We start from the raw sequence: 24,517 nt of genomic DNA, 5'->3' as shown, positions 1-24,517 counted from the left end.
TAAACATATATGATGCTTTAGTCTTCAAAGTGCTTTTATATATTTAATTGATAAAGCAACAGGCTATTTACATACAGTAAAAATAGTAGAGCTCCCTATTTATTAAATAGAGTTGCATTTGAAAAATAAGATTTTGATTTTAAATATAAGGGAGTGACTCATAAATTGCTTTTTCTAAAAAAAAAGTCTATTTGGTGCTTTAGAAAATATAATTATTTAATGTACTCCATTAATAAGATTATAACCTGGATCACTCTGATCATGTCCTGGTCATCATCTAAGTCCTATTCTTCAGTTTGTTATGGCTGACAAAATTTATCCAAAATAATGTTTCTTATAATTCTCTATTGAATGGCTCCACAATTTCCATTCAGATTCTGTCTAGAGTGTCTTTTCACATAATCCTGAATAAACAGCATTCACAAGAAGAGGAATTGGTGTAAAAACCGAGATGTGTATTTCCAAATGGCAAATTCAGTACCAACTTGAGTATTCTTCAGGTTTTAGAGATAGCCCATGGTTGAAGTTAGAAGTTTGTGTTGTTGCAAGAAAGGTAAAATATATTCTCTCAAAATATTTTTGAAATTCCTTGCTGGCCTATGGAATGCTTTAAAGTAAAGCTCTTTTTTCTCCTGTTTTTATCAGAGCTTTTTGAATCCTGGAACTCTGTGGGGAGTGAGGGGTAAGTAAGCTATAATTTACCTATATTTTGTTCTTGTTACTTGGGGCAAGGTTCAAAAAGTGGTTCTTTTTTGGCTATGCTGAAAGGCTTGTGAGATCTTAGTTCCTTGACTAGGGATCAAATCAAGGTCCTTGGCAGTGAGAGCATGGAGTCGTAACCACTGGACTGCCAGGGAATTCCCAAGAAGTTTCTTTTAAGATATCTCTCATATCAAATAATTTTGAACAATATTTACCACTTTGGACTTGAAAAATCATATCTTGCTTTCCCTGGTGGCTCAGTGGTAAAAGAATCTGCCTGCAATGCAGGAGATGCAAGTTCTATCCCTGGGTTGGGAAGATCTGGTAGAGAAAGAAATGGCAATCCACCCCAGTATTTTTGCCTGGGAAATCCCATGGACAGAGGAGCCTGGAGGGCTATAGTCCATAGGATCACAAGAGTGGGACATGACTTAGTGACTAAACAACATATACTGTAATAAGCTTGAAAACACAATCATACAGTGTGCAAATATTATTTCACTTCATTGATACATTGCTTTTGTTCTGCTTTAATCACAAGTATTTTTAGTTTTCTAGTCGTCTGTTGTGAATGGTTGTGTACCTTAGGCATATAAGGATCTTGTTCATTATAACAAAGTGTGAGATTGTTGTATTTTTCTCTTCATGTAGTGCAGAGGTAACTCAGTAGTAGTGTGTTGTGTAATAATTTACCAACAGAAACTAATACCTAAATCTAAGTCAATATATTTGGGTTCAATTAAATTACACTGCTAGCATTTCAAATACTGGCTATTCTGTTGATGCACTGTGGAAATTCCTAGGAAAAGAAATATTAAAAAGGGACAAATAAGAACTATGTAAAATATCAAAAGCCAATACTAAACATCAAGTTTTGCCAAGCTTTCTTTTTATAATTTCTATTGTTCTAATTACTGCCACACTGGGGTACTGTTGGGGTCAAAATGAAAATAGCATTATAAAAATCAAACACTACTCCAATATGTGGTGTCACGTATGCTCTGTATTCCAAAGCAACGAATAGAAGTAGTCACCCCTGTTGCAAGCACTAGTTCATTTCAGTTCAGTCGCTCAGTTGTGTCCAACTCTTTGGGACCCCATGAATAGCAGCACGCCAGGCCTCCCTGTCCATCACCAACACCCAGAGTTTACTCAAACTCATGTCCATCGAGGAGGTGATGCCATCCAGCCATCTCATCCTCTGTCGTCCCCTTCTCCTCCTGCCCCCAATCCCTCCCAGCATCAGGGTCTTTTTCAATGAGTCAGTTCTTCCCATCAGGTGGCCAAAGTATTGGAGTTTCAGCTTCAGCATCAGTCCTTCCAATGAACACCCAGGACTGATCTCCTTTAGGATGGACTGGTTGGATCTCCTTGCAGTCCAAGGGACTCTCAAGAGTCTTCTCCAACACCACAGTTCAAAAGCATCAATTCTTCGGTGCTCAGCTTTGTTCACAGTCCAACTCTCACATCCGTACATGACCACTGAAAAAACCATAGCCTTGACTAGACGGATCTTTGTTGGCAAAGTAATGTCTCTGCTTTTAAATATGCTATCTAGGTTGGTCATAACTTTCCTTCCAAGGAGTAAGCATCTTTTAATTTCATGGCTACATTCACCATCTGCAGTGATTTTGGAGCCCCAAAGAATAAAGTCTGACATGGTTTCCACCGTTTCCCCATCTATTTCCCATGAAGTGATGGGACCAGATGCCATGATCTTAGTTTTCTGAATGTTAAGCTTTAAGCCAACTTTTTCACTCTCCTCTTTCACTTTCATCAAGAGGCTTTTAGGTTCCTCTTCACTTTCTGCCATAAGGGTGTTGTCATCTGCATATCTGAGGTTATTGATATTTCTCCCGGCAATCATGATTCCAGCTTGTGCTTCTTCCAGCCCAGCGTTTCTCATGATGTACTCTGCATATAAGTTAAATAAGCAGGGTGACAATATACAGCCTTGACGTACTCCTTTTCCTATTTGGAACCAGTCTGTTGTTCCATGCCCAGTTCTAACTGTCGCTTCCTGATCGGCATATAGGTTTCTCAAGAGGTAGGTCAGGTGGTCTCGTATTCCCATCTCTTTCAGAATTTTCCACAGTTTATTGTGATCCACATAGTCAAAAGCTTTGGCATAGTCAGTAAAGCAGAAATAGATGTTTTTCTGGAACTCTCTTGCTCTTTCCATGACCCAGTGGATGTTGGCAATTTGATCTCTGGCTCCTCTGCCTTTTCTAAAACCAGCTCGAACATCTGGAAGTTCCCGGTTCTCGTATTGCTGAAGCCTGGCTTGGAGAATTTTGAGCATTACTTTACTAGTGTGTGAGATGAGTGCAATTGTGCGGTAGTTTGAGCATTCTTTGGGATTGCCTTTCTTTGGGATTGGAATGAAAACTGACCTTTTCCAGTCCTGTGGCCACTGCTGAGTTTTCCAAATTTGCTGGCATATTGAGTGCAGCACTTTCACAGCATCATCTTTCAGGATTTGAAATAGCTCAACTGGAATTCCATAACCTCCATTAGCTTTGTTCATAGTGATGCTTCCTAAGGCCCACTTGACTTCACATTCCAGATGTCTGGCTCTAGGTAAGCGATCACACCATTGTGATTATCTGGGTCGTGAAGATCTTTTTTGTACAGTTCTTCTGTGTATTCTTGCCACCTCTTCTTAATATCTTGTGTCTGTTAGGTCCATACCATTTCTGTCCTTTATCGAACTCATCTTTGCATGAAATGTTCCCTTGGATCTCTAATTTTCTTGAAGAGATCTCTAGTCTTTCCCATTCTGTTGTTTTCTTCTATTTCTTTGCACTGATCGCTGAGGAAGGCTTTCTTATCTCTCTTTGCTATTCTTTGGAACTCTGCATTCAAATGGGAATATCTTTCCCTTTCTCCTTTGCTTTTTGCTTGTCTTCTTTTCACAGCTATTTGTAAGGCCCCCTCAGACAACCATTTTGCCTTTTTGCATTTCTTTTCCATGGGGATGGTCTTGATCCCTGCCTCCTGTACAATGTCACGAACCTCCGTCCTTAGTTCATCAGGCACTCTATCAGATCTAGTCCTTTAAATCTATTTCTCACTTCCACTGTATAGTCATAAGGGATATGATTTAGGTCATACATGAATGGTCTAGTGGTTTTCCCTACTTTCTTCAATTTAAGTCTGAATTTGGCAATAAGGAGTTCATGATCTGAGCCACAGTCAGCTCCTGGTCTTGTTTTTGCTGACTGTGTAGAGCTTCTCCATCTTTGGCTGCAAAGAATATAATCACTCTGATTTCGGTGTTGACCATCTGGTGATGTCCATGTGTAGAGTCTTCTCTTGTTTTGTTGGAAGAGGGTGTTTGCTATGACCAGTATGTTCTTTTGGCAAAACTCTATTAGCCTTTTCCCTGCTTCATTCCATACTCCGAGGCCAAATTTGTCTATTACTCCAGATGTTTCTTGACTTCCTACTTTTGCATTCCAGTCCACTATAATGAAAAGGACATCTTTTTTGGGTGTTAGTTCCAAAAGGTCTTGTAGGTCTTCACTGAACCATTCAACTTCAGCTTCTTTCAGTGTTACTGGTTGGGGCATAGGCTTGGATTACCATGATATTGAATGGTTTGCCTTGGAAACGAACAGAGATCATTCTGTCGTTTTTGAGATTGCATCCAAGTACTGCATTTCAGACTCTTTTGTTGACTGTGATGGCTACTCCATTTCTTCTAAGGGATTCCTGCCCATAGTAGTAGATATAATGGTCCTCTGAGTTAAATTCACCCATTCCAGTCCATTTTAGTTCACTGATTTCTAGAATGTTGATGTTCACTCTTGCCATCTCCTGTTTGACCACTTCCAATTTCCAATGCAAGCACTAAGGGGTGCATTATTTGCAGAGAATTTAAAACCAATAAAACTTATGAAGTCAGTCTACTTTTTTATTATCAGCATCAGGGAAACAATGACAGTGATAAAATACTTCTCCTATTAGACCGATGCTCCCATACCCACTCTTTTAACACTACTGCCCAGATGAGCTCAAAATACTGCATATGCAATGCATTTGAGGTATTTATCACAGAAGGATCTCACTCAGCTTCACTGTCAATTTTTGAAAATATAAATGTTTTATCAATACTAGTCAAGTGAGACTGGCAATCTTTAAATGTAAAATACACATGAGTACTTTAAAAGATTCCAGTGAAGTTGAGAGAGGAATTATGTACATGAGTAGACAATGAACTTTCATTATTAATACACCAGTGTTTTATAAAAATCTTAAGTATGTGCCTAAGGAAATAAATGAAAGAGCAAAACATGTCATACTTTAATAACATATGTCATATCATTTAATGTGTAAGAATTTGTGCCTACAGAACCAAAATCCCATTAAGGACTTGACTCCTTAGCAATTCATTCTAAGACTCTGTATAAAGACCCTTTGTTTTAAAATATAAGATGCCCATCCTTAAATTAGCGTTTATCACTTTATTGACCTGGGCTGTTACAAACAAGCCAATGGCAATCAAGTCCACATTACAGAAGATCATATACGTATTTTTTTGCTGACTTCTTGGACCCTGACTTCATGAAGATATGAAGAACTGAGGGGGGGAAAAACATTAGCAAAAGAAAACAAACATTAAAGCACAAAAGCACCTTCACTGATGTTCGTGCTGCTCACGGTTCCCATGTTCACGGAGTTCTCCAACTCTGTTATCTACAACACTCTGGAGTTAGGCAAGGAAGTAGTAGTTTATGGAGGCAAATATGTTTCTTTCCAAACGCTGTTATAGGTGGAAAAAATATAATGAACAAAAAAAACCCCACATATTTCATACACATGCAAAAAGGCAAACACAATGACAAAATATTCAGACTTAAGGACAGCATGTGAAATAAGAATAAAATTTATTAGTGGTATATGTAAGAAAAATTGTACTTGCTTTTGGGGAGGTGCCTTAAAATTTTTCTTTTTTTCCTTTGTGAGTACACTGACTAAAAAGAAAAACAAAAGTTTCATTCCTAGAATATATTATTCAGGACATTCTTAACATGTGTGTGTTTGAGTATGTATATGAAATCCATCATAGCATATAAAGGATATATGTTTAACCAAAAAGGGGAAAAACTGTGTATTTGTTTAGAAGTCAGTTTACATTTGCATTATTAAATCTACTCATTGTTGGTTTAATATAAATTTTATTGCTTTGTTAGAGAGCTGGTTTTTAGAAAATGCATTTATATTTCCACAGGTAAAACAAGTATGTGTCAATTTCTTGGGCAGGCAGCAGAATTCCAAAGTCAAATACATTTTTATATGAATTATTTCTAAATATTACTTAATCTTATAAGGAATTTAAAATTAGGACCTTCATTAATAAACCTGTACTTATTATTAAATATATGATTGATATGCTTTTTTAAGATACTGGCCTTGTGCCATTTTATACACATATCAGGCTTCCCTATGGCTCAGTGGTAAAGATTCTGCCTGCCAATGCAGGAGATGTGGGTTCAGTCCCTGGGTCGGGAAGATCCCCTGGAGAAGGAAATGGCAACCCCTCCGGTATTCTTGCCTGGTAATCTGATGGACAAAGGAACCTGGTAGGCTACAGTCCACGGGGTCACAAAAGAGTTGGACATGATTTAGCAAAACAACAATACACACATATCACACATTATATGTGGTATGTATTAAGTATATATCATACAAACCAAAGACAAAAAAAAAAAAAAAAACTGGCTTAAAACCAGTCTGGCTTCAAATAATCCCTGTTACAAATAAAATTTCTAACTTCGTTTGTAAATTTGCTGGATGAAGCAGTTTCTAATTGGCTGACATTATATATTATGGTTCCATTCCCAGCTAAGTCCACAGAAGTCTATTTAATCCATAATTTAAATTATTTTTAATACCATACTTTAGAGATATAAAAACTATTTACCAATTGAGAAGTTCGTTTTGGTTTGATTTTCTTCTCCTACAGGAACTGGTTTTTACCAGTGAGACCAAGGAATCCTACTCCCTAGAGGCTAGAAATTAGAAGTCCTTGAGCACAGGGCAACAGTTTGCATGCCAGGTAAGATGGTCAGGGTCCACAGCAAGAGAGGAAAGAAAAGAAAAAATTAGCAGCATCAGATAAGAACAATTGGAGTCAGTTAGAAAGTGGGTTACTCTAACGGAGTAGACTTCCATAAATCAGGGTGGTTTTGCTGCTGTTCCACTCAAACATTAATTAGTTTAAGAAAAAACTTTATTTTACAAGTGAAAGGTTGGAAAAGTAACAAAAATAACAAGTAACAAAATAGTAAAATGGGATATTTTCTGTGATTGAAAAATATGAAAATGTACAAACTGTATTTGTTGGGCAAATCAGTATTTAGTTCTTAATTCCAAACTGAAGTTTATATTATATAATATTTAGAGCAAAAAAATCTTGGAAGAAAACACACATTCACAGTATACAAAAGGACTGCTTCCTCCCCTCCTTCTTTATCCTGAGGGAAGAGCTAGTGAACTTAAACTTTAATTTTTAACAGGTTAGAAAAAGGAATCTTACACATCTGCTAAATTAAAGTTTTTCTTATCAAATGCCTAAATTTTTAAGTCACTCGCTTTCCTAGCTACTTCAAGTGAATCAGCAGTCATAGATCCAACCCCAACTCCAAGACTGGAACGTCGTAATGATAGTTCCAAGGCAGAAATCTGGCGTAACTCTTTGCGACACAACTTTACAGGTGTGACACCATGCAGCTGTCCCACATTTCTGACTGGCTGAATTTGGGATGATGGTCGACTGTTAGATTTTGTAAACTGATTTTCATCTATTTCGGTTTTGTCCTCATTGCTTAACAAATGCCCACTAGTGGGTGCTACAGAGTTATACATTGGAGGTAATTCTGGGCCATCTTCCCAGAGCTTCTGAGGATTTGGTTGTGTTCTTAAACTGCTTGTGGAACTGTCTAATTGTCTTTCCCTTCCACTTAATTTCATACTTTCAGTTCTGGATGCCCATTTTAATTCCTCTGAAACCATGCCAGCTTTTTCCGGGTTCTGAACTCCATCTCCAGCATCATGATCTAAAAGTAATCAAAAAAGCAGAAAAATAATTAGAGGTTTCCTTAAAAACAGGTATTTTAATCATAGTATCATGCAATATAAATTATGTCTTCCAGCTTGTGTTGTTAAGTGACTTAAGTGTAAAAATAAATTATTTCACTTAGAGGCATTTGCATGCGAATAACTCAGAATTCTTTATTAATGGAACAAAATTGAAAGAGTTTTCTAGAGATTTTGGCACCCATAGAAACATAGGAGTGCTTTCAGCCTCTGTGGAGCCCTTCCACACCTGCCTCTGCTGGGCTTGCCACTGGTGAATTACATCCCAAATCCTGGTCATATTTCCAGGGAATCTTCTGACTTGGCATATATATGTGAAAATCTAGTCTTGGTTGGGACTCCAAACAAGACAGCAGGGTTCTTCCATCTGAGCATACTCTGGGGTACATACCTCAGCTCCCACCATCAAAATGGAAATGACAGCACACCCCTCAGAGGGGACCATCTTGCTGGAATGAGTGATAGGAGTGAGTGAAGATATCAAAGCTTGAGGCTGTCAAATCATAGAATCATCTAATATCAAAGACAAAACTTAAAGTCCATATAGGTACTAGACCTAATGCAAAGAAAAATGCAAACTTTAACATATGTTGATGATGCAATTAGTACACTTCTGGTCCTGTGTGCATCGAGTTTAAAAACAGAAGGTGCACACTGGCAGCTCCAAAGCCAAATCTGGCCCACAGATTTGTTTTACTCAGCCTATAAAATAATATGTGATGCAAAACTTAAAAAGTGGAAAGTTTCACATAAAAATACAGATTTCCAGATTTTGTAGAAAAAGGAGAGAAACTGATAATTTCTGCCTGGAACAGCAGCCAGAGCAACAGACTGCCAGTGTGGACGGCTGTTGCAGCCCCACTGCTCACTCTGGCTTCCTGGTTCCTGCAGCCATTTTAGTTTGTGAACCTGGTTTAAAATATAATTGATTTTCTATATAACCTTTAAAAATTGTGAATAACTCTGTTGTATACCTGAAATTTACATAACATCATACATCAACTCTACCTCAATAAAAAAAAAAAAGGATTGATTTTCTAGTTTTTAAAATTCTCAAAAACAAAAAACCTGAACTGGCAAATGACATAGATCCTGAAATGGAATTAGCAGGTACAAAGTTAATCACAGTGGCTTCCAAAATTTGCTGCACATTAGTGTCACCTGGAAACTTTTACAAGTCCTGATGCCTAATAACCTATAATGGGAAGGAATCTGAAAAAGAGTGTATGTGTATATAAGTGATAAGTGAAAGTCACTCAGTTGTGTCCGACTCTTTGTGACCCCATGGACTATACAGTCCATGGAGTTCTCCAGGCCAGAATACTGGAGTGGGTAGCCTATCCCTTCAGCAGATGGTCCTGACCCAGGTATTGAACTGGGGTCTCCTGCATTGCAGATGGATTCTTTACCAACTGAGCTATCAGGGAAGCGTGTGTGTGTGTATCTGGATCACTTTACTGTACCCCTGAAACTAACACAATATGTAAATCAACTATATTTCAGTGAAAAAAAAAATCCTGATGCCCAGGTCATAGTGTCTGGGGGAAGAAGCCAGGCATCTTAGTTTTTAAAGATCATAAGAGAAAGGGCAGAGATGGGCTCATTGGAAAGTTTCACTCCCAAGCCCACTTAGATTCCTCACAATACAGTTTCCCTGTTCCAGAATTTCACCACTAATGGAACAGACTAAACAAAGATTTAACTCATCCATAATTACACAGGCAGTAAAACAAATCAGGATCCCAACCAGATCTTCTGACTCTAATATCCTAACACATAGAGTCTTATAAGTGATTTAAATTGATATGAGGATACTCTGTCAATATCAATTGCATCAGGGTGGCCATCTCTTCCACAAAGCCCACCTCAGGCCCACTGAGGAAGACTTGGCCCCTTAGACTTTAACCTCTGGTTGATCATTTACTGGCTCTGCTCTGGTTTACAACTGAACCCACCATGAGACTATCAGCTCCCTGACAAGGACCTGAGTTCCATTCAGCTTTAGGTCCTCCATCACTCACAGCTAAGCCTACAAGATTTAATTAATGGGTGATATTTAAATAAATTAATTGATATAAGGATAGTTTTAAATAGTTAAACAAGTACATAGATGGCATTGGCATATTAACTGATTTTATCCTCACAAAATGTTAGAAAACAGATGCACTGGGCCAGAAGCATGATCAAGAAGTGACCAAGATATTTTAGTCAAAAGAGTAATTCTTTGCTACTTGGAAATACTAAAAATATTCAAAGCGTATAAAGTCTGGCAGGCAGACAATGAAGATGACTACTGAAACCCAATCAACTGAATACCAAAACAGTTGTGTGTTAACTAGGATACTGGTGATTAAACATGCAATACTTCATTCATATAGTTTATATATATATATAGAGTTATATATATAAAAATCTCTATAGCTTAGGGAACTCAAAATTTGATATATTTAAACAGCTATATTTTATAACAAATGGTCTCATTTTTAAAATCTCGCACCAGGCTGTACCCATATCTGCAGCAGGTCTCCAAGGTGAACAGCCTCTGCCATGTTGGAACGTGAAAAAGGGTTCCATTATATTAGAGCAGCATTTTGAAATAGGATATAGTACAAGCTATTTCACCAATATAAATCCAAATGAATTTTTTTCAAAGCATAAGGAGATCACTGAAAAGAATTATGCTGAAATATTAATAGTTGTGGGTAGGATTATGGGTGAATTTTTCTGATTTTTTCCTATATTTTCAAAGTGTTCTATAATGACTATATGTTACTTTTTATAGCTAAAAAATAAAGATATTTAAGATGGTTCTAGGGGAAATAGCAAATTAGCTGAGATAACATCTTCAACATCATTAAGACGTCTACCTCCAGGAATTCCTTGGTAGTCCAGTGGTTAGGACTTTGAGTTTCCAATGCCAGGGGCCTGGGTTTGATCCTGGTCAGGGAACTAGGATCCTGCAAGTTACAAGGTGTGGTCAAAAAAAAAGACTAGACTTCCCAGGTAAGTTGGTAAGATAGGAGTTATCCTTACTTTACACATCTCCAAGATTATTTAACTTTTTTTTTTTTAGTTTTTTGTGTTTGTTTCATTAAAGAGCATGATGAGAATCTAGGTTTTTTAAGCCTGTTTACCACCATATATCACACTGTCCTTTTAAGAGATGTCTAGTGAACTCAGGAGTTTAAAAATGGGCCATTTAAACAGTAAACAGCTAATTTCAGATATCTCAAATTTGAAAGTGTATTTTTAAAGCAAAAATGGCTTTACGCTAATTGCTTTGTTTCCTACTTAATACCTGTTTACATTATAATTTTTTGCAGATAGCATTTCAAGTAAAAGATTCAGCTACATGTCACAGGCAGAATTTCAAGTACATGTTTTAGTTATATGAGTAAATAATTCTGTATTACTACACTAAAATCAGAAAGGTTGGTCCCTTTGGCAGAATTGCTATGTTTGTATCACAGCTCTATCCTAAAATGACTTTTTATTAGAATACAGAACCAGGAGTTAGAAGACCAGGGACCTTAGACCATGTTCTATTTACTGGTCTGTTTTGGAGTCACTGGGCCACGCTAAGCTTTAAATCCCACATCTAAAAATGGGGTTAGCATATACCGGCTTACTGAAGTTTAGGACTAAATAGAACTGCTTGGGAAAATGCCTATAAATGATACATATAATAAATATAAGGTAGCATTAGAACTACTTTTCTAAAATATTACTGAGTTTTAACCACAATGAGGTACCATCTCACACTGGTCAGAATGGCTGCTATCAAAAAGTCTACAAACAATAAATGCTGGAGAGGGTGTGGAGAAAAGGGCATCCTCTTACACTTTTGGTGGGAATGCAAACTAGTGCAGTCACTATGGAGAACAGTGTGGAGATTCCTTAAAAAAACTGGAAACAGAACTGCCATATGACCCAGCAATCCCACTGCTGGGCATACACACCGAGGAAAGCAGAACTGAAAGAGTCACGTGTACCCTAATGTTCATCGCAGCACTGTTTATAATAGCCAGGACATGGAAGCAACCTAGATGTCCATCAACAGACGAATGGATAAGAAAGCTGTGGTACATATACACAATGGAATATTACTCAGCCATTAAAAAGAATATATTTGAATCAGTTCTAATGAGGTGGATGAATCTGGAGCCTATTATACAGAGCGAAGTAAGTCAGAAAGAAAACACCAATACAGTATATTAACGCATATATATGGAATTTAGAAAGATGGTGATGATGACCCTATATGCAAGACAGCAAAAGAGACACAGATGTAAAGAACAGACTTTTGGACTCTGTGGGAGAAGGCGAGGGTGGGATGATATAAGAGAATAGCACTGAACCATATATATTATCATATGTGAAACAGATCTCCAGTCCAGGTTCGATGCATGACACAGGGTGCTCAGGGCTGGTGCACTGGAATGACCCTAATGGATGGGATGGGAGGGAGGTGGGAGGCGGGTTCAGGATGGGGAACACATATACACCCATGGCTGATTCATGTCAATGTATGGCAAAAACCACTACAATAATGTAAAGTAATTAGTCTTCAATTAAAATAAATTAAAGAAACAAAACAACAGCAACAGAAAAATAAAATATTACTGAGTTTTAAGATTTAAAACCATGTTAATTCTGCTTACATTACATATTCAGCACACATCTTTTCATTGTACATAGGTATCATTCTCTACTGGACTCTATTTTTTATGGTTTCAGTTTATAATTATCTTTTTAAGTTGAAATATAGTTGATATATAACATTATTAGTTTCAGGTGTACTCTTTACCTCTTGTAATCATCTTTAAGTACTGGGTTGGGCAAAAAGGTCATTCTGGTTTTTTCATAAGCTGGTACAGAAAAATCTGAATGGATTTTTTGACCAACCCAGTAGTTTTCTTTACAGGTACAAAATAGCTGTGTTCCTAAAAAAGACTGTAAAGTCAATTTTCAAAACCATTCTTAACTTATTAGAAGAATACTTTCTCTAAAGGAAGGCTAATTCTTTTATAAAAAGAGAATATATTATTTTAGAGATATTGGTTGCTCTCTACTGGTGGGCTTAAAGACAATATGTTTTAATCATAGATATATCACCTTCATGGCAGTTTTTGCTTTCACAAAGTTCTTTGTCATGTTTTATCATTTCATTGAGGAAGGTGGTATTTCTACATATCTACATATAATTATGCAAGAAATCATCCTAGTCTCAACAATGGTTTTATTATATTTTTGAATTTCCAGAGGTCACAATATGGAAAAACCTGACTGATCTTAGAAATACATATGATATTATTTTACCTTTAATTTTATTATTCTCTATTTATTGTAGTTTCTTACGATAATCATAAGGCTTCATTTCCTATAAAATAGGAAAACAACAGCTATCCTATATTTAAGGTTATTTTAAGAATTTTAGTGAGTTAGAAAATATAGGAACCCCTGGTACATGGTAGACAATCCAATAAATGATCATTTCCTACACACATATACATTTGTTCTTTTATTCTTTTATACAGTGGTTCTGTCTTACACATAGACTAAACAACTATTTTTGTTACAGAGACAGAATTCTAAATAATCCAATCAGTTGGGAGAGGCTCCATGGCAAACCGTGCTATGGTGTTGGCACAACAGGTAATGCTAAATCTCTTACTTTCTGATGGTGCTAGTTGCCGCCGAATTGCTTCCCCTACCAGTTCCTTGAGTTTCTTCTTCAGATCTCTGCTGGTTTTCTTATAGAAATAAAGATCTCTTTCCAGCTGCTGGATTTTATCTTCATAATTTTTTAAAGTTTCCACAATGCCTTCCCCATCTCGCTCTATAAAACAGAAACTTACATTTAAAATCAGTTTAACAATAAATGACTGAAAATCCTAACAGAGCTCCCAGACTCTATTTAAAGGATGAGAAGTATGTTACATGTATCTGTTCCTTGAATGGATTTGTTTTCAGTTACAATTTGGATTCTTCTGCCTGTAAAATGTTTTCAAAGTAGGATGAGCCCTTCTCTATCCTAACCCTTCATGATTCATAAGCACTTTTTGAGTAGTTACTAACTAAATTTATCCTCAGAACATCAGAAGTAAGGTCTACATTTGGAACTCTGTCCAGCTGCATCAGTGTCTTAAAGTTTGTATCAGGAACTGTGGATATATAAAAGTCATAAGCCTAAGGTTTATACGCCCAAGAAATGGACAACCGGAACTTCCCTGGCAGCACAGTAGATAGGAATCCACCTGCCAATGCAGGGAACATGGGTTCGATCTTTGGTCCAGAAAGATGCCACATGCCGAGGAGCAACTAACACCATGCGCCACAACCTCTGAGCACGTGCTCTCGAGCCTGTCAGCTGCAACTACTGAAGCCCCCGCGCCTGGAGCCTGTGCTCCACAACAGAGGCCATCGTGATGAGAAGCCCACCACATCGCCATGAAGAGTAGCCCCTAATCTCCGCAACTAGAGAGAAAGCCTCTGCAGCAACAAAAACCCAGTGCAACCAAAAATAAATAAATAGATTAATTTTACAAATAAATGCAATGCTTTAAGAAAAAAAAAGACTTAAAAAAAAAAGAAAGAAAGAAACATACAGCTAAGATCTTTCCAGTAGTTAAGACTGTGCTTTCAATGCAAGGGGCGTGGGTTCCATTCCTGGTCAGGGAACTGAGATCCCACATGCCTTCTGGCATGGCCAAGAAAATTGAAAAAAAAAAAAAAAAGAAAGAAAGAAATATACAACCAGAAAAACCAGAAACCTGTCAGAAGAGGCTGAAAGATTAAATTACAAAGGAAAAACCACCAGAAAAAGAGAAGAGGGGAAAAAGCCATAAGTAAACCTCTAGTTCATGCCACAATATAACTTAAAACTTCTAATTAATATTTAGGAATGTTTACAACTGTCCCCTTTAAGTTATGTTCTACAACCAGTAAAATTCAGTTTATTGATCTCCAGAAATACACACTTTCAGACCTACTCTCTCCTACTGGTAAATCCATAAAACGGTCCTGTGCTCAGTCGCTCAGTTGTGTCCGACTCTTTGCGACAGTATGAACTGTAGCATGCAGGCTTCCTGCCCTTTGCTATCTCCTAGAATCATACCCTTTAAATCAGTGATGCCATCAAACCATCTCATCCTCAAACCGTCTCATCCTCTGTCACCCCCTTCTTTTTTTGCCTTCAATCTTTCCCAGTGTCAGGGTCCTTTCCAGTGAGTCAGCTCTGCATCAGGTGGCCCAAGTATTGGAGCTTCAGCTTCAGCATCATTTCTCACAATGAATATTCAGGGTTGATTTCCTTTAGTATTGATCTCCTTGCTGTCCAAGGGACTCTTGAGAGTCTTCGCCAGCACCACAATTCAAAAGCATCAATTCTTTGCCACTCAGCCTTCTTTATGGTCCAACTCACACATCCATATGTGACTACTGGAAAAATCATAGCTTTGGCTATACAGACCCACCCCTTTGTCGGCAAAGTGATTATCTCTGCTTTTCAATACGCTGTTTAGGTTTGTCATGGCTTATCTTCCAAGGAGCAAGCGTCTTTTAATTTCGTGGCTGCAGTCACCATCCATAGTGATTTTGCAGCCCAAGAAAATAAAGTCTGTCACTGTTTCCATTGTTTCCCCACCTATTTGCCATGAAGTGATGGACCAGATGCCATGATCTTAGTTTACAGAATGTTGCATTTTAAGCCAGCTATTTCCTCTCTTCTTTCACCCTCATCAAGAGGCTCTTTAGTTCCTCTTCACATTCTGCCATAAGGGTGGTTTCATCTGCATTTCTGAGGTTGTTGATATATCTCCCAGCAATCTTGATTCCAGCTTGTGCTTCATTAAACCCAGCATTTTGCATGATGTACTCTGCATGTAAGTTAAATAAGCAGGGTGACAATATACAGCCTTTCCCAATTTGAACCAGTCTGTTGTTCCATGTCCACTTCTAACTGTTGCTTCTTGACCTGCATACGGGTTTCTCAGGAGACAGGTAAGGTGGCCTGGTATTCCCATCTCTTTAAGAATTTTGCACAGAATGTTTCCTACATAAATATTTTCAGTTATAACCTGGTTATGAAAAACTTGTCCCAGCTATAGTAATGAATGATTTAAAAAACGTTCTCATTTGGCTAAAGCATGAGCTTTTTTGTAAAATGCCAATCACTTGAAAAAACATATTAAAAATTCTATTAAAATATCACTTTTAGAGACATAAGACAGAGTAACATGATGTAAAGAGAACATGTTTGAATGAAATAACATATAGAATCCAGTCAAGGAAGTCCTATCATCAGGCAACTAGTTGCTAATTAATTGGTTATAAAATTTAATTTACAGGCAGACTGCCTCAACACTCCAATGCATATATTTTCCAATTTTCTGCTTACTTGGGTTGCTTCTTCCAGATCCCTTTTACCACATTTCCAGCTCTGGATTCATGAGAATGAAGACTCAACAGCTAAGCTGCCTGAACTGAAGCATTCCAGGTATTGATGTACCACCACGCAGTGATTTTGTTGCCATAGGAACTGTTTGTGTACCAGTCATAAGCCCAGGTATTGTGAAGACCAACTGCTATGACAAGCCTTTCCACACCACAGCTGACAGTTGAACTAAACTACTGTGTGCTAAGAAACAGTATGTGCCTGTCAACGGTAGACTAATTTTGACCTAAGCTATAATCTTTAATGCATAAAATTTACAACTGATATAACTAAAAGGAGAACTGTAACCAGAAACCTTACAGAACCTATCACTTTAATTTTATAAAGGTAAAGTGATTTAAATATCAAGGTTCTATATCCTAGAAATGGGGAACTTTTCAGCTATGTATCCACCAAGCCAGATGTCATCCCACATTCCTACACAGTAACCAGAGCAATAACTAACAGGATTGCAGCAGTTCTCTGTGTCGCTGGGGACAGGCGGAGGAGACGGCACTTCAGGCAAGAAGTGCCTTACATCCACAGGGCTATCCCAGCATGTGGGCCCATCACACAAAGCACAAAACACGTCTTAGTAGTAATTATTTATGCATGCTAGGCTTTAACTGACCCAATTCCTTTCCCGATCTCCCTCCTCTACATCATCTTTACACAGCTGATGAGAAGGGGCAGTTACCTTTGAAATGATGTAACAGCAGCTGCATTTTTTGCTCGTGTTCCTTTTGCTGGAGGATCAGTCTCCGGTCACACTGAAATTTCAGATGTTCCAGTGCAGATTCCAACTCACGAACCACGTTATCCCGTTCCAGAACTTTCATTTTAATTTCCTCATTCTGCAACTTTAGTTTCCGTTCAACTTCTCGCAAATTAACCACCTAGCAAAGACATTTTTTGACCTTTTAACTGTCTTAGACAGCCTAATATAACATTAATTTACTTCTCCTTAGACTTCATAAAGATGAAGGTCCTTAATCACCATGGTATAACTACGCAAATGCTTTGTAACAAACCCACAAAATAACCTAACAGCCTTTTTAATTTGTTGGGATTCTGAATTGGTAACAACTTCATTTTAAATATAATGTTGGTCTGACCATCGCCCTTCCATCATTTCTTAGACATAATCTTTGTAGTTTACATTTGTAATCCTGTAACTATTTTCCCAGTCTAAAAAAATATCAAGAATTCTAAAGACTCTTGTAACATCTAGATAATTCTCATTTTTAACTCCAATGTGGATGTTACAAGTAACTGACAGAATTTTTTCAGCTATAAACAGAGTTTGGGCTGACACTGTACTTGTAGTCCAGTGGGTTCCTCTCTGCACTGATATAAAGTAAAAACACTTCAGACAATATCTGTGTCATAGTACTTGTTAATAATGTAAAGACCTTCTCTCCAGAAAAGTAATAATTTCTACAAAGGGGTCTTAAGATCAGAAAAATCCACTGACCTTGGTCCTTGCACTAATACTACCACAAAAGAGTTATCTGTATCAAAGCCTCAGACAATATGCACCATTATTTCTGCCCTCCAAACACCCAGTGATGGGATGCACTTGCATCAATGATAGAAGCGTATTCCTGACAGTCATTATCCAAGAGGAGGGCTGTGTATAACACTTCCATTAATTTGTTCATCTTTATTTCACTTGTCTCACAGAATTAGAACTTTATTTTAAAACTTCAGTGTTTTATTTTTCATTAATTGTCCATTATCTTAAACTGAATGTATTTTTCAGAGAAAAAAGGTAATCTACTTGTTTAACATTTCATAATATATATCTTAACAGGAGGCATTGGAGAAAAGACGGATATAATTTTCAATGTTATGAAACATCTCTAGCAGTAAACTGTCAAATCGGTATAAAATATCTTAATTTATATTAAGCACATTCAGGTTAATGCTAAAATAGATCACTATCTTTGTCACTGATGTACCATTTCATCTCTATTTCAGTTCATAGAGTATGATGAGAAAGTATAGGTACCCCTACCCAGCAATGAAGGAAAGGGAACCCAAACCTGGAGGGTCCCTTGATTTTTCATGAATGCTAAGTAGGAACAACCAAATCTAGAAAGCATCCAACTAATACTGCCTGAAGAATATTTGGACTAAATTCTTTGGATTTTAAAACTATTTCAAAAAGCGTCCTCCTTTCAAGTGACCCTTCAATTTTAAGAAGCTCACTAAAAGTTAGGCCTACAATACTTGGATAAGCACAAAGATTTCCGATAACATTCAGTACTATAAAGTCTACATATATGTGAGCTGTATACCCATCTTGATCCCTATTTATAAGAAAACCCTCTGTCCCTGAAAAACAAACCTTATTGAAATATCTGAAAAGAACAGCTCTAATCTCAACAGGACTCAGGCAAATTAGTTTTTCTAAGACATTTGCTTCACTATGAGAGAGGTTTTGAAATGAAGCTCTGAGCAAGTTCTGGCGACTCTGGATACTTTCGTTCTTGTATTCAATTGCGGCTTCCAAAGCTTCAATCCCTTCTTCAAGTTGGAAAAGAACATGTTCTTCCTAGATATAATACAATAGAAATCACTCATTTTAAATGAAATAGTATAACTTTGACTTTGTCATATTCTAAGATGTTACTATGCTATTTGGGTCTAATGGACATTACCATTCTTCTACCTTTCCCTCAAACCAATCCATGGTGGTTGCCAAATAAGTATCATGCACTGTGCTGTATTTTCACCACAAAACATTACAGTGTTTTTAGTTACAGAATTCCTCATAAAACAGAAACTCAAATGTTTCTTGAAGATAAGAACTGACCCTCTAGAAATGCAGATGGCCAACAGGTATATGAGAAGATAGATACTCAACATCACTAATCATCAGGGAAATGCAAATAAAAAACCACAATGTGATACACACCTGTCAGAATGGCCACCATCAAGAAGAACACAAATAACACGTTGGTGAGGATATGGAGGAAAGTGAAATCTCATACATGGTTGGTGGGAATGTAAATTGGTGCAGCCACTGTGGAAAACAGTATGGAGGTTTCTCAAAACACTAAAAAAGAACTACTATATGACCCAGCAATTCTACTCCTGGGTACATATCTGGGAAGAAAAACTAATTTGAAAAGATACATGCACCTCAATGTTCATAGCAGCTTTATTTACAGTTGCCAAGGTATGGAAGCGACCTAAGTGTCCATCAACAGATGAATGGATAAAGAAGATGTGGTATATAAACACAAAGGAATACTACTTGGTCACAAAAAAGAACGAAATTTTGCCATTTGCAGCAGCAACAAGGATGGACCTGGAGGGCATTATAGTAAGTGAGTCAGACAGAGAAAGACAAATGCTGTATCACTGATATGTAGAATCTAAAACTTACAACAAACTAGTGAATATAACAACAAAAAAAGAAGCAGACTCACAGATACAGAGAACAAGACAGTGGTTACCAGTGGCAGGGCACATACTAGGGGTTGGGCAGTGGGAGGTACAATCAATTGGGAGTAAGACAGGCTACAAGGATGTATTATACTACACAGGGAATATAGCCAATATTTTGTAGTAACTGTAAATGGAGTATAACCTTTAAAAATTGTATTAAAAAATAAAAATTAAAAATGGACACTCTACCACTCTGCAAACATAATTTGCTCATTCCTATCTCTATGCCTTATTTAACAGTGTTCTATCTAAAATGACCTTCTTTCTTATATCAATACATACCATGTTTTTCATAATCCAACTCAAGATTCTGATTCACCAATGCTTCCTTAATTCAATCTTCCACCAAATGATCACTGCATTGCTTTGGATAAATAATGTATTAAGTATAGCTTTATTAGGTTTCCCTGGTGGCTCAGTGATAAAGAATCTGCCTGCCAATGAGGAGACGTGGGTTTGATCCCTGGGTGAGGAAGACCCCCTGGAGAAGGAAGTGGCAACGAACTCCCGCATTCTTGCCTGGGAAATTCCATGGACAGAGGAGCCAGGCAGGCCACAGGCCACGGGGTCGCAAAAGACTCAGACATGACTTAGTAACTAAACAACAACAACAAAATAGCTTTATTACATTATCTATGACTTGATTTTTATATTCATCAAGATTTAGAGTTTTCTCATCTTTCTGTCTCTTCTCCTCGGATGGAGTAGAATTCCTCAAGAGAAGCATAATGTTTTCTACTTTTTTGTTTCTTCCACAGGGCCCAGGAACTGTCCTGGGCACTCAAGAATTCCTTAAATGCTCAAATGTTTTGCTGAATTTTAGGTTCTCAGACCTTTAGATCTGCAGGGCTGGGGGCTGACTTTGACAGCCTTGAGGGGAAAACCTCATTCTGTGGTCCTTGGCAAAACTACCCAAATTAAGTTATAAAATAGGGCAGTAGAAGTTCATGATGTCACATAGCCTCCAGTCAAGTTTATCTTCAATTTCTTTCATCAACTCAATGAACAATAATGTCATCAAATCCTCTCCCCTGTTCCTTCTTAACCAGCCCCTTCAACTTCCTCTCATACTTGCTCAAATCTAAAACACTACAAGATACAGTAAGGTGTGTGATTCCCAGACACTTACTTTTTGTTAGCAACTTTCCCTTACTTTGGACATTGACCATAAATATTTGCAGAGAAAATCCAGCCTCAAAAGTTCATCTTTGTCTGATAAAATAATAAGTTATGGTTACCACTGCCAACTGAAATAAAATTTTGAAAAAAGACGAAGTCTGGGACAATTTGGTAGCCAATAAATGCAACACCTTTTACATAGTTAAAAAAATGATGAAGAGAAGCCACATGTTCCCCTAAATGAAAACTCCTTAAAAGGTATTTCTATTGGCGGTTGAATTTTGCACATCTACTTGGCTAGGACTTAGTGTGGAACAATGCTCCCGTACTTTCTAAAACAATTAACCCTTAATGCTCTAGGCCTCTGTTATAGATGATGAATTATCAAGTATCATCCAAGAAAGATGCATAAAGAAAAGGTGCCCTCTTTAGAAAAAATGAGAAAAAGAGTCCCTCAAATCATTTTCTGTGTTCTGTGAAAACCTCAGCTGAGAAAGGCCATACTCAAAGCAAGTGTGAGTCTCCCTGTCCCTGGCAATGCTAGGAAGGGGCCACATTCATGTACCTCCATGAGAGGACATCACAGTCTCTAGTCAAGCATGGCTTATGGCACCAAACAGGTGCCAAGGAAACTCAGTACATCTGACAAAGTCTCAAGGAAACAAAGTTGATCAGGTTTATCATTTTTATGTTTAGGTAACAAAGGTGAAGGAAATCATCCAAGTGATCCATCATACAGTACTTCCAGTTCCAAAGCATACTGACTTACTTCAGGTGACAACACGCTACCATTTTTAAGTTTCTCATCCACGCTGTTTCTTTGTCTCTGCAGCTGATCCTTTTCTCTCTGGAGGGCTTCTACTTGTTCTGAAATCTTTATTTTCTCCTCAGCTGTGCTGCTCTGGAGCTGCACATTCTTTTCAGACAACTCTTGGTCCAACAAGCTCAGGCGAGTTGATATTTTTAAACTGTCTGTGTTCAAAGCCTAAAAAGATAATCAACCAGACACCCCAAGGTCAGTTATTAGAAATATAGACTATAAATAAATTGGGAAAAAACAGAGAAAACTACTATGTGAACATATTGTTAGCTCTTACATTATTTTCTCCCATGGATTTTTTTGGGGGGCTTCATTTTCTAAGTCTTAAGTTGAATGTCTTTTTTTTTTTTAAGTGGAGATTAAAAAAATTTTTTTTTATTATTTATTTGGCTGTGCCTGGTCTTGGTATTTCATCAAAATAATTACATGTATATACTACCATAACATTACCAGTTTTAGATACTGTCTGCTGGTTGTCTATTATGGAAGATAAGGATTTAGCACTCTTATGCCTCCTTGTCTGTATTTCCCCTCCTTGTATTCTCCCAACTTAAGTTGTATTATAGTTTTTACTCAAATCAATAGTTTACATGACTTCGTGAATATTATTCATAACTGAACTATCTAGGACAAAATGATCATATTTCCATCTGGAACACTTTTTTCTGGTTACCTTATAACTAATTCTTTTCCAATAGAACTATAAAATTCCTCTCAACATTATTTTTTCAGTTGATCAAAACTTAATCAGGGAATATTTTCATTCTCTTCTGGAAACATTTTGTCTAGAGTCTCCATCCTCCTGCTCCAAACTAGACTATAGTTGTTCCTAGACTTCCTTTGGTACTGTTGAAAATTTCCAGTCAGAGCACATTTTCTGGGTCCCAAGTCTTTCTTTTGCATAGCTTGTGTCCTCATATTTAAGGAGCACATCCTCTAGTAGTTTCCTGAGACAGACTGGGTTATAGATAAATTTTTTCACTTGAAAATGTCTGTATTCTACCTTCCCATTTAATTTATATTAGTCTAAAAAGAGACTCTTTGTTTGGACACCATTTTCCTTATGAGTTTTAAGACTGCTTCAGGTCTAATGAAGAGTGCTGAGAACTCCAAAGCCATTCTGACTCTCAAGATTTACACAATATGCTTTTGATGGTCTTTGCTATGCCCTTGATAAACTATTTCAACCCAGAGTTTCATATCTTCAGTGTTGGCAATTTTTTTTGTATTATGTCTTTGATAATCTCCTCTTCTCCTGTTTCCTCTTTTGGAATTCCTGTTTCTTGGATTATGGACTTTGTGGGTTTGTCAATTAAATTTTATTCCTCTTATTTTCTATTTATTTTTTATTTACTTTCTGAGATGTTTCTTAACATTATCCTTCAAAGCTTTTAATTTCCAAAAGTTCTTTCATGTTTTTTATAGCCTGCAGTTCTTATTTTATGGATGGAGTATCAGCTTTTACCACCTTGAAGATATTAAGATTTTTTAAGTTTTTTCAGCTCCTTGTTCTATCTCTAACTTCTCTGATCATCTTCTTTTTTTTTTTTTCTTTTGTTTTGGCCTCCATCTTTAATGTTAGTAGCATTCTTGAGATCTCCATCATACTTAAGAGTCAGGTATTAAAATGCTGATACTGTGGTGGGTTAAGATTTATGACAGGAGGATATACCTGGAACATGGACACTTAGTTGGGGGCTCCCAAATGTAAATTTGTAGGGTGTTTTTTCCTGGGATTGTTTCAGAAAAATCTACCCATCTTCTGCTGGGAAGTATAAGTCTGGCTGCCTGCATTTTGCGATCTATGAAGGGGTTAGGAAATGGATATCTCAGGATTAAGACTTTCATCCATTCCCTGTTTATTTTGACTTACCCCAAGCCTCTGCTGTACTTGGTTCAATCTTCAGAAAATAAATCATCTAGTCCAGAATTAGAAAAGGATGGTGTCCCGACCATGCCCTGTTTTCATTCTTAGGCCTCACTCCTCCCTTCTAAAATTCATGGTCCCTTCATTTCTGAGTTTTTTTTTTCATGTTTATGTGAATTATAGCTTGTGAAGCTGTTACTAAAAAAGCTAAGGATAAAGGTTTGACTCTCGTTGGTGTCCCTCTTCTAGGCACTTGGATTTCAGCTTTTTCTGTTCTGCTAAGCCAGTAACCACTTATCTGCTTTCCACCTTACATTTTTTTGGTAACCTTCTGTCTTCTGTTATCTCCCCTACTGTTTTTTCCCTTTATGTGTTTATAGGTTTTTTTGAGTTAACAGCTTTACTAAAATATAGTTCATATACATTGATTTAAAGTGTATAATTCGATGGTTTTTTTTTTTTTTCCAGATCTGTCCCTAATGCTTTATTAGTCACCTATAGGCCTGTTCTCAGTTATGTGGGCTCCAAGGAGGGGGTCACCACTCACCAGCTCGAAGTTTGAGAAGGACTTGGCCTAACCCTCTGTGGTCATGGACTGTGGAGTCTGAAGGAGCAGGTCTGGCATTTCCTGGGTCAGTACAGGACACAGGAAGGGGCCTAGAGGCGGGCCAAGAGCCCATTCGATGGTTTTAAGTATATTTGCAAACTTGTGCAACCATCACCATAATCAATCTTAGAACATTTTCATCAGTCTCTCAGAAGAGACCCTATGCTCACTAGCACTCATTCTATTTCCTCACCAAGCCCTGATCCAGTTCTAAATAACCAGTATTCTAGTTTCTGTCTCTATGGAATTGTCTACTATGACTGAGTTCTTTCACTTAACATTCATTTAACATCATGTTTTCAGGATTCATCCATGTTGTAGCACGTATCAGAGCTTCATTCCTTTCTACTGTTGAATAATAGTCCATTATATGAATGTGTACCACATTTCGTTTATACATGATCAGTTGAA

General features: G+C 37.3%; 1 protein-coding gene and 1 long non-coding RNA gene across 9 annotated transcripts in view; one reads left to right on the top strand and one right to left on the bottom strand.

Moving 5' to 3' along the window:
* Positions 1 to 5,147: 5,147 nt before the first annotated feature.
* KIF27 (kinesin family member 27) overlaps positions 5,148 to 24,517 on the bottom strand; it is an 82,029-nt gene continuing 62,659 nt past the window's right edge. For all 8 annotated transcript variants that reach the window (XM_043927188.1, XM_043927185.1, XM_043927190.1 and 5 more), the window contains 5 exons: positions 21,582 to 21,797; positions 18,588 to 18,794; positions 16,935 to 17,133; positions 13,478 to 13,642; positions 5,148 to 7,763 (listed from right to left, as the gene is read on the bottom strand). In XM_043927188.1, the coding sequence (XP_043783123.1) occupies positions 7,279 to 7,763; positions 13,478 to 13,642; positions 16,935 to 17,133; positions 18,588 to 18,794; positions 21,582 to 21,797 (1,272 nt within the window). In that variant the 3' untranslated portion in view covers positions 5,148 to 7,278. The remainder of the gene's footprint in view (positions 7,764 to 13,477; positions 13,643 to 16,934; positions 17,134 to 18,587; positions 18,795 to 21,581; positions 21,798 to 24,517) is intronic.
* On the top strand, positions 19,544 to 24,046 carry LOC122709904. Its single transcript, XR_006345771.1, has 3 exons — positions 19,544 to 19,568; positions 21,509 to 21,586; positions 23,968 to 24,046. It is a non-coding gene; the product is annotated as an uncharacterized LOC122709904 (long non-coding RNA).

This window comes from Cervus elaphus, chromosome 16 (assembly GCF_910594005.1).
Source record: "Cervus elaphus chromosome 16, mCerEla1.1, whole genome shotgun sequence".
In the NCBI taxonomy this organism is placed as follows: domain Eukaryota; kingdom Metazoa; phylum Chordata; class Mammalia; order Artiodactyla; family Cervidae; genus Cervus; species Cervus elaphus.
The sequence above is the reverse complement of the archived record's forward strand: the minus strand, read 5'-3'. Positions and strand labels throughout refer to the sequence as shown.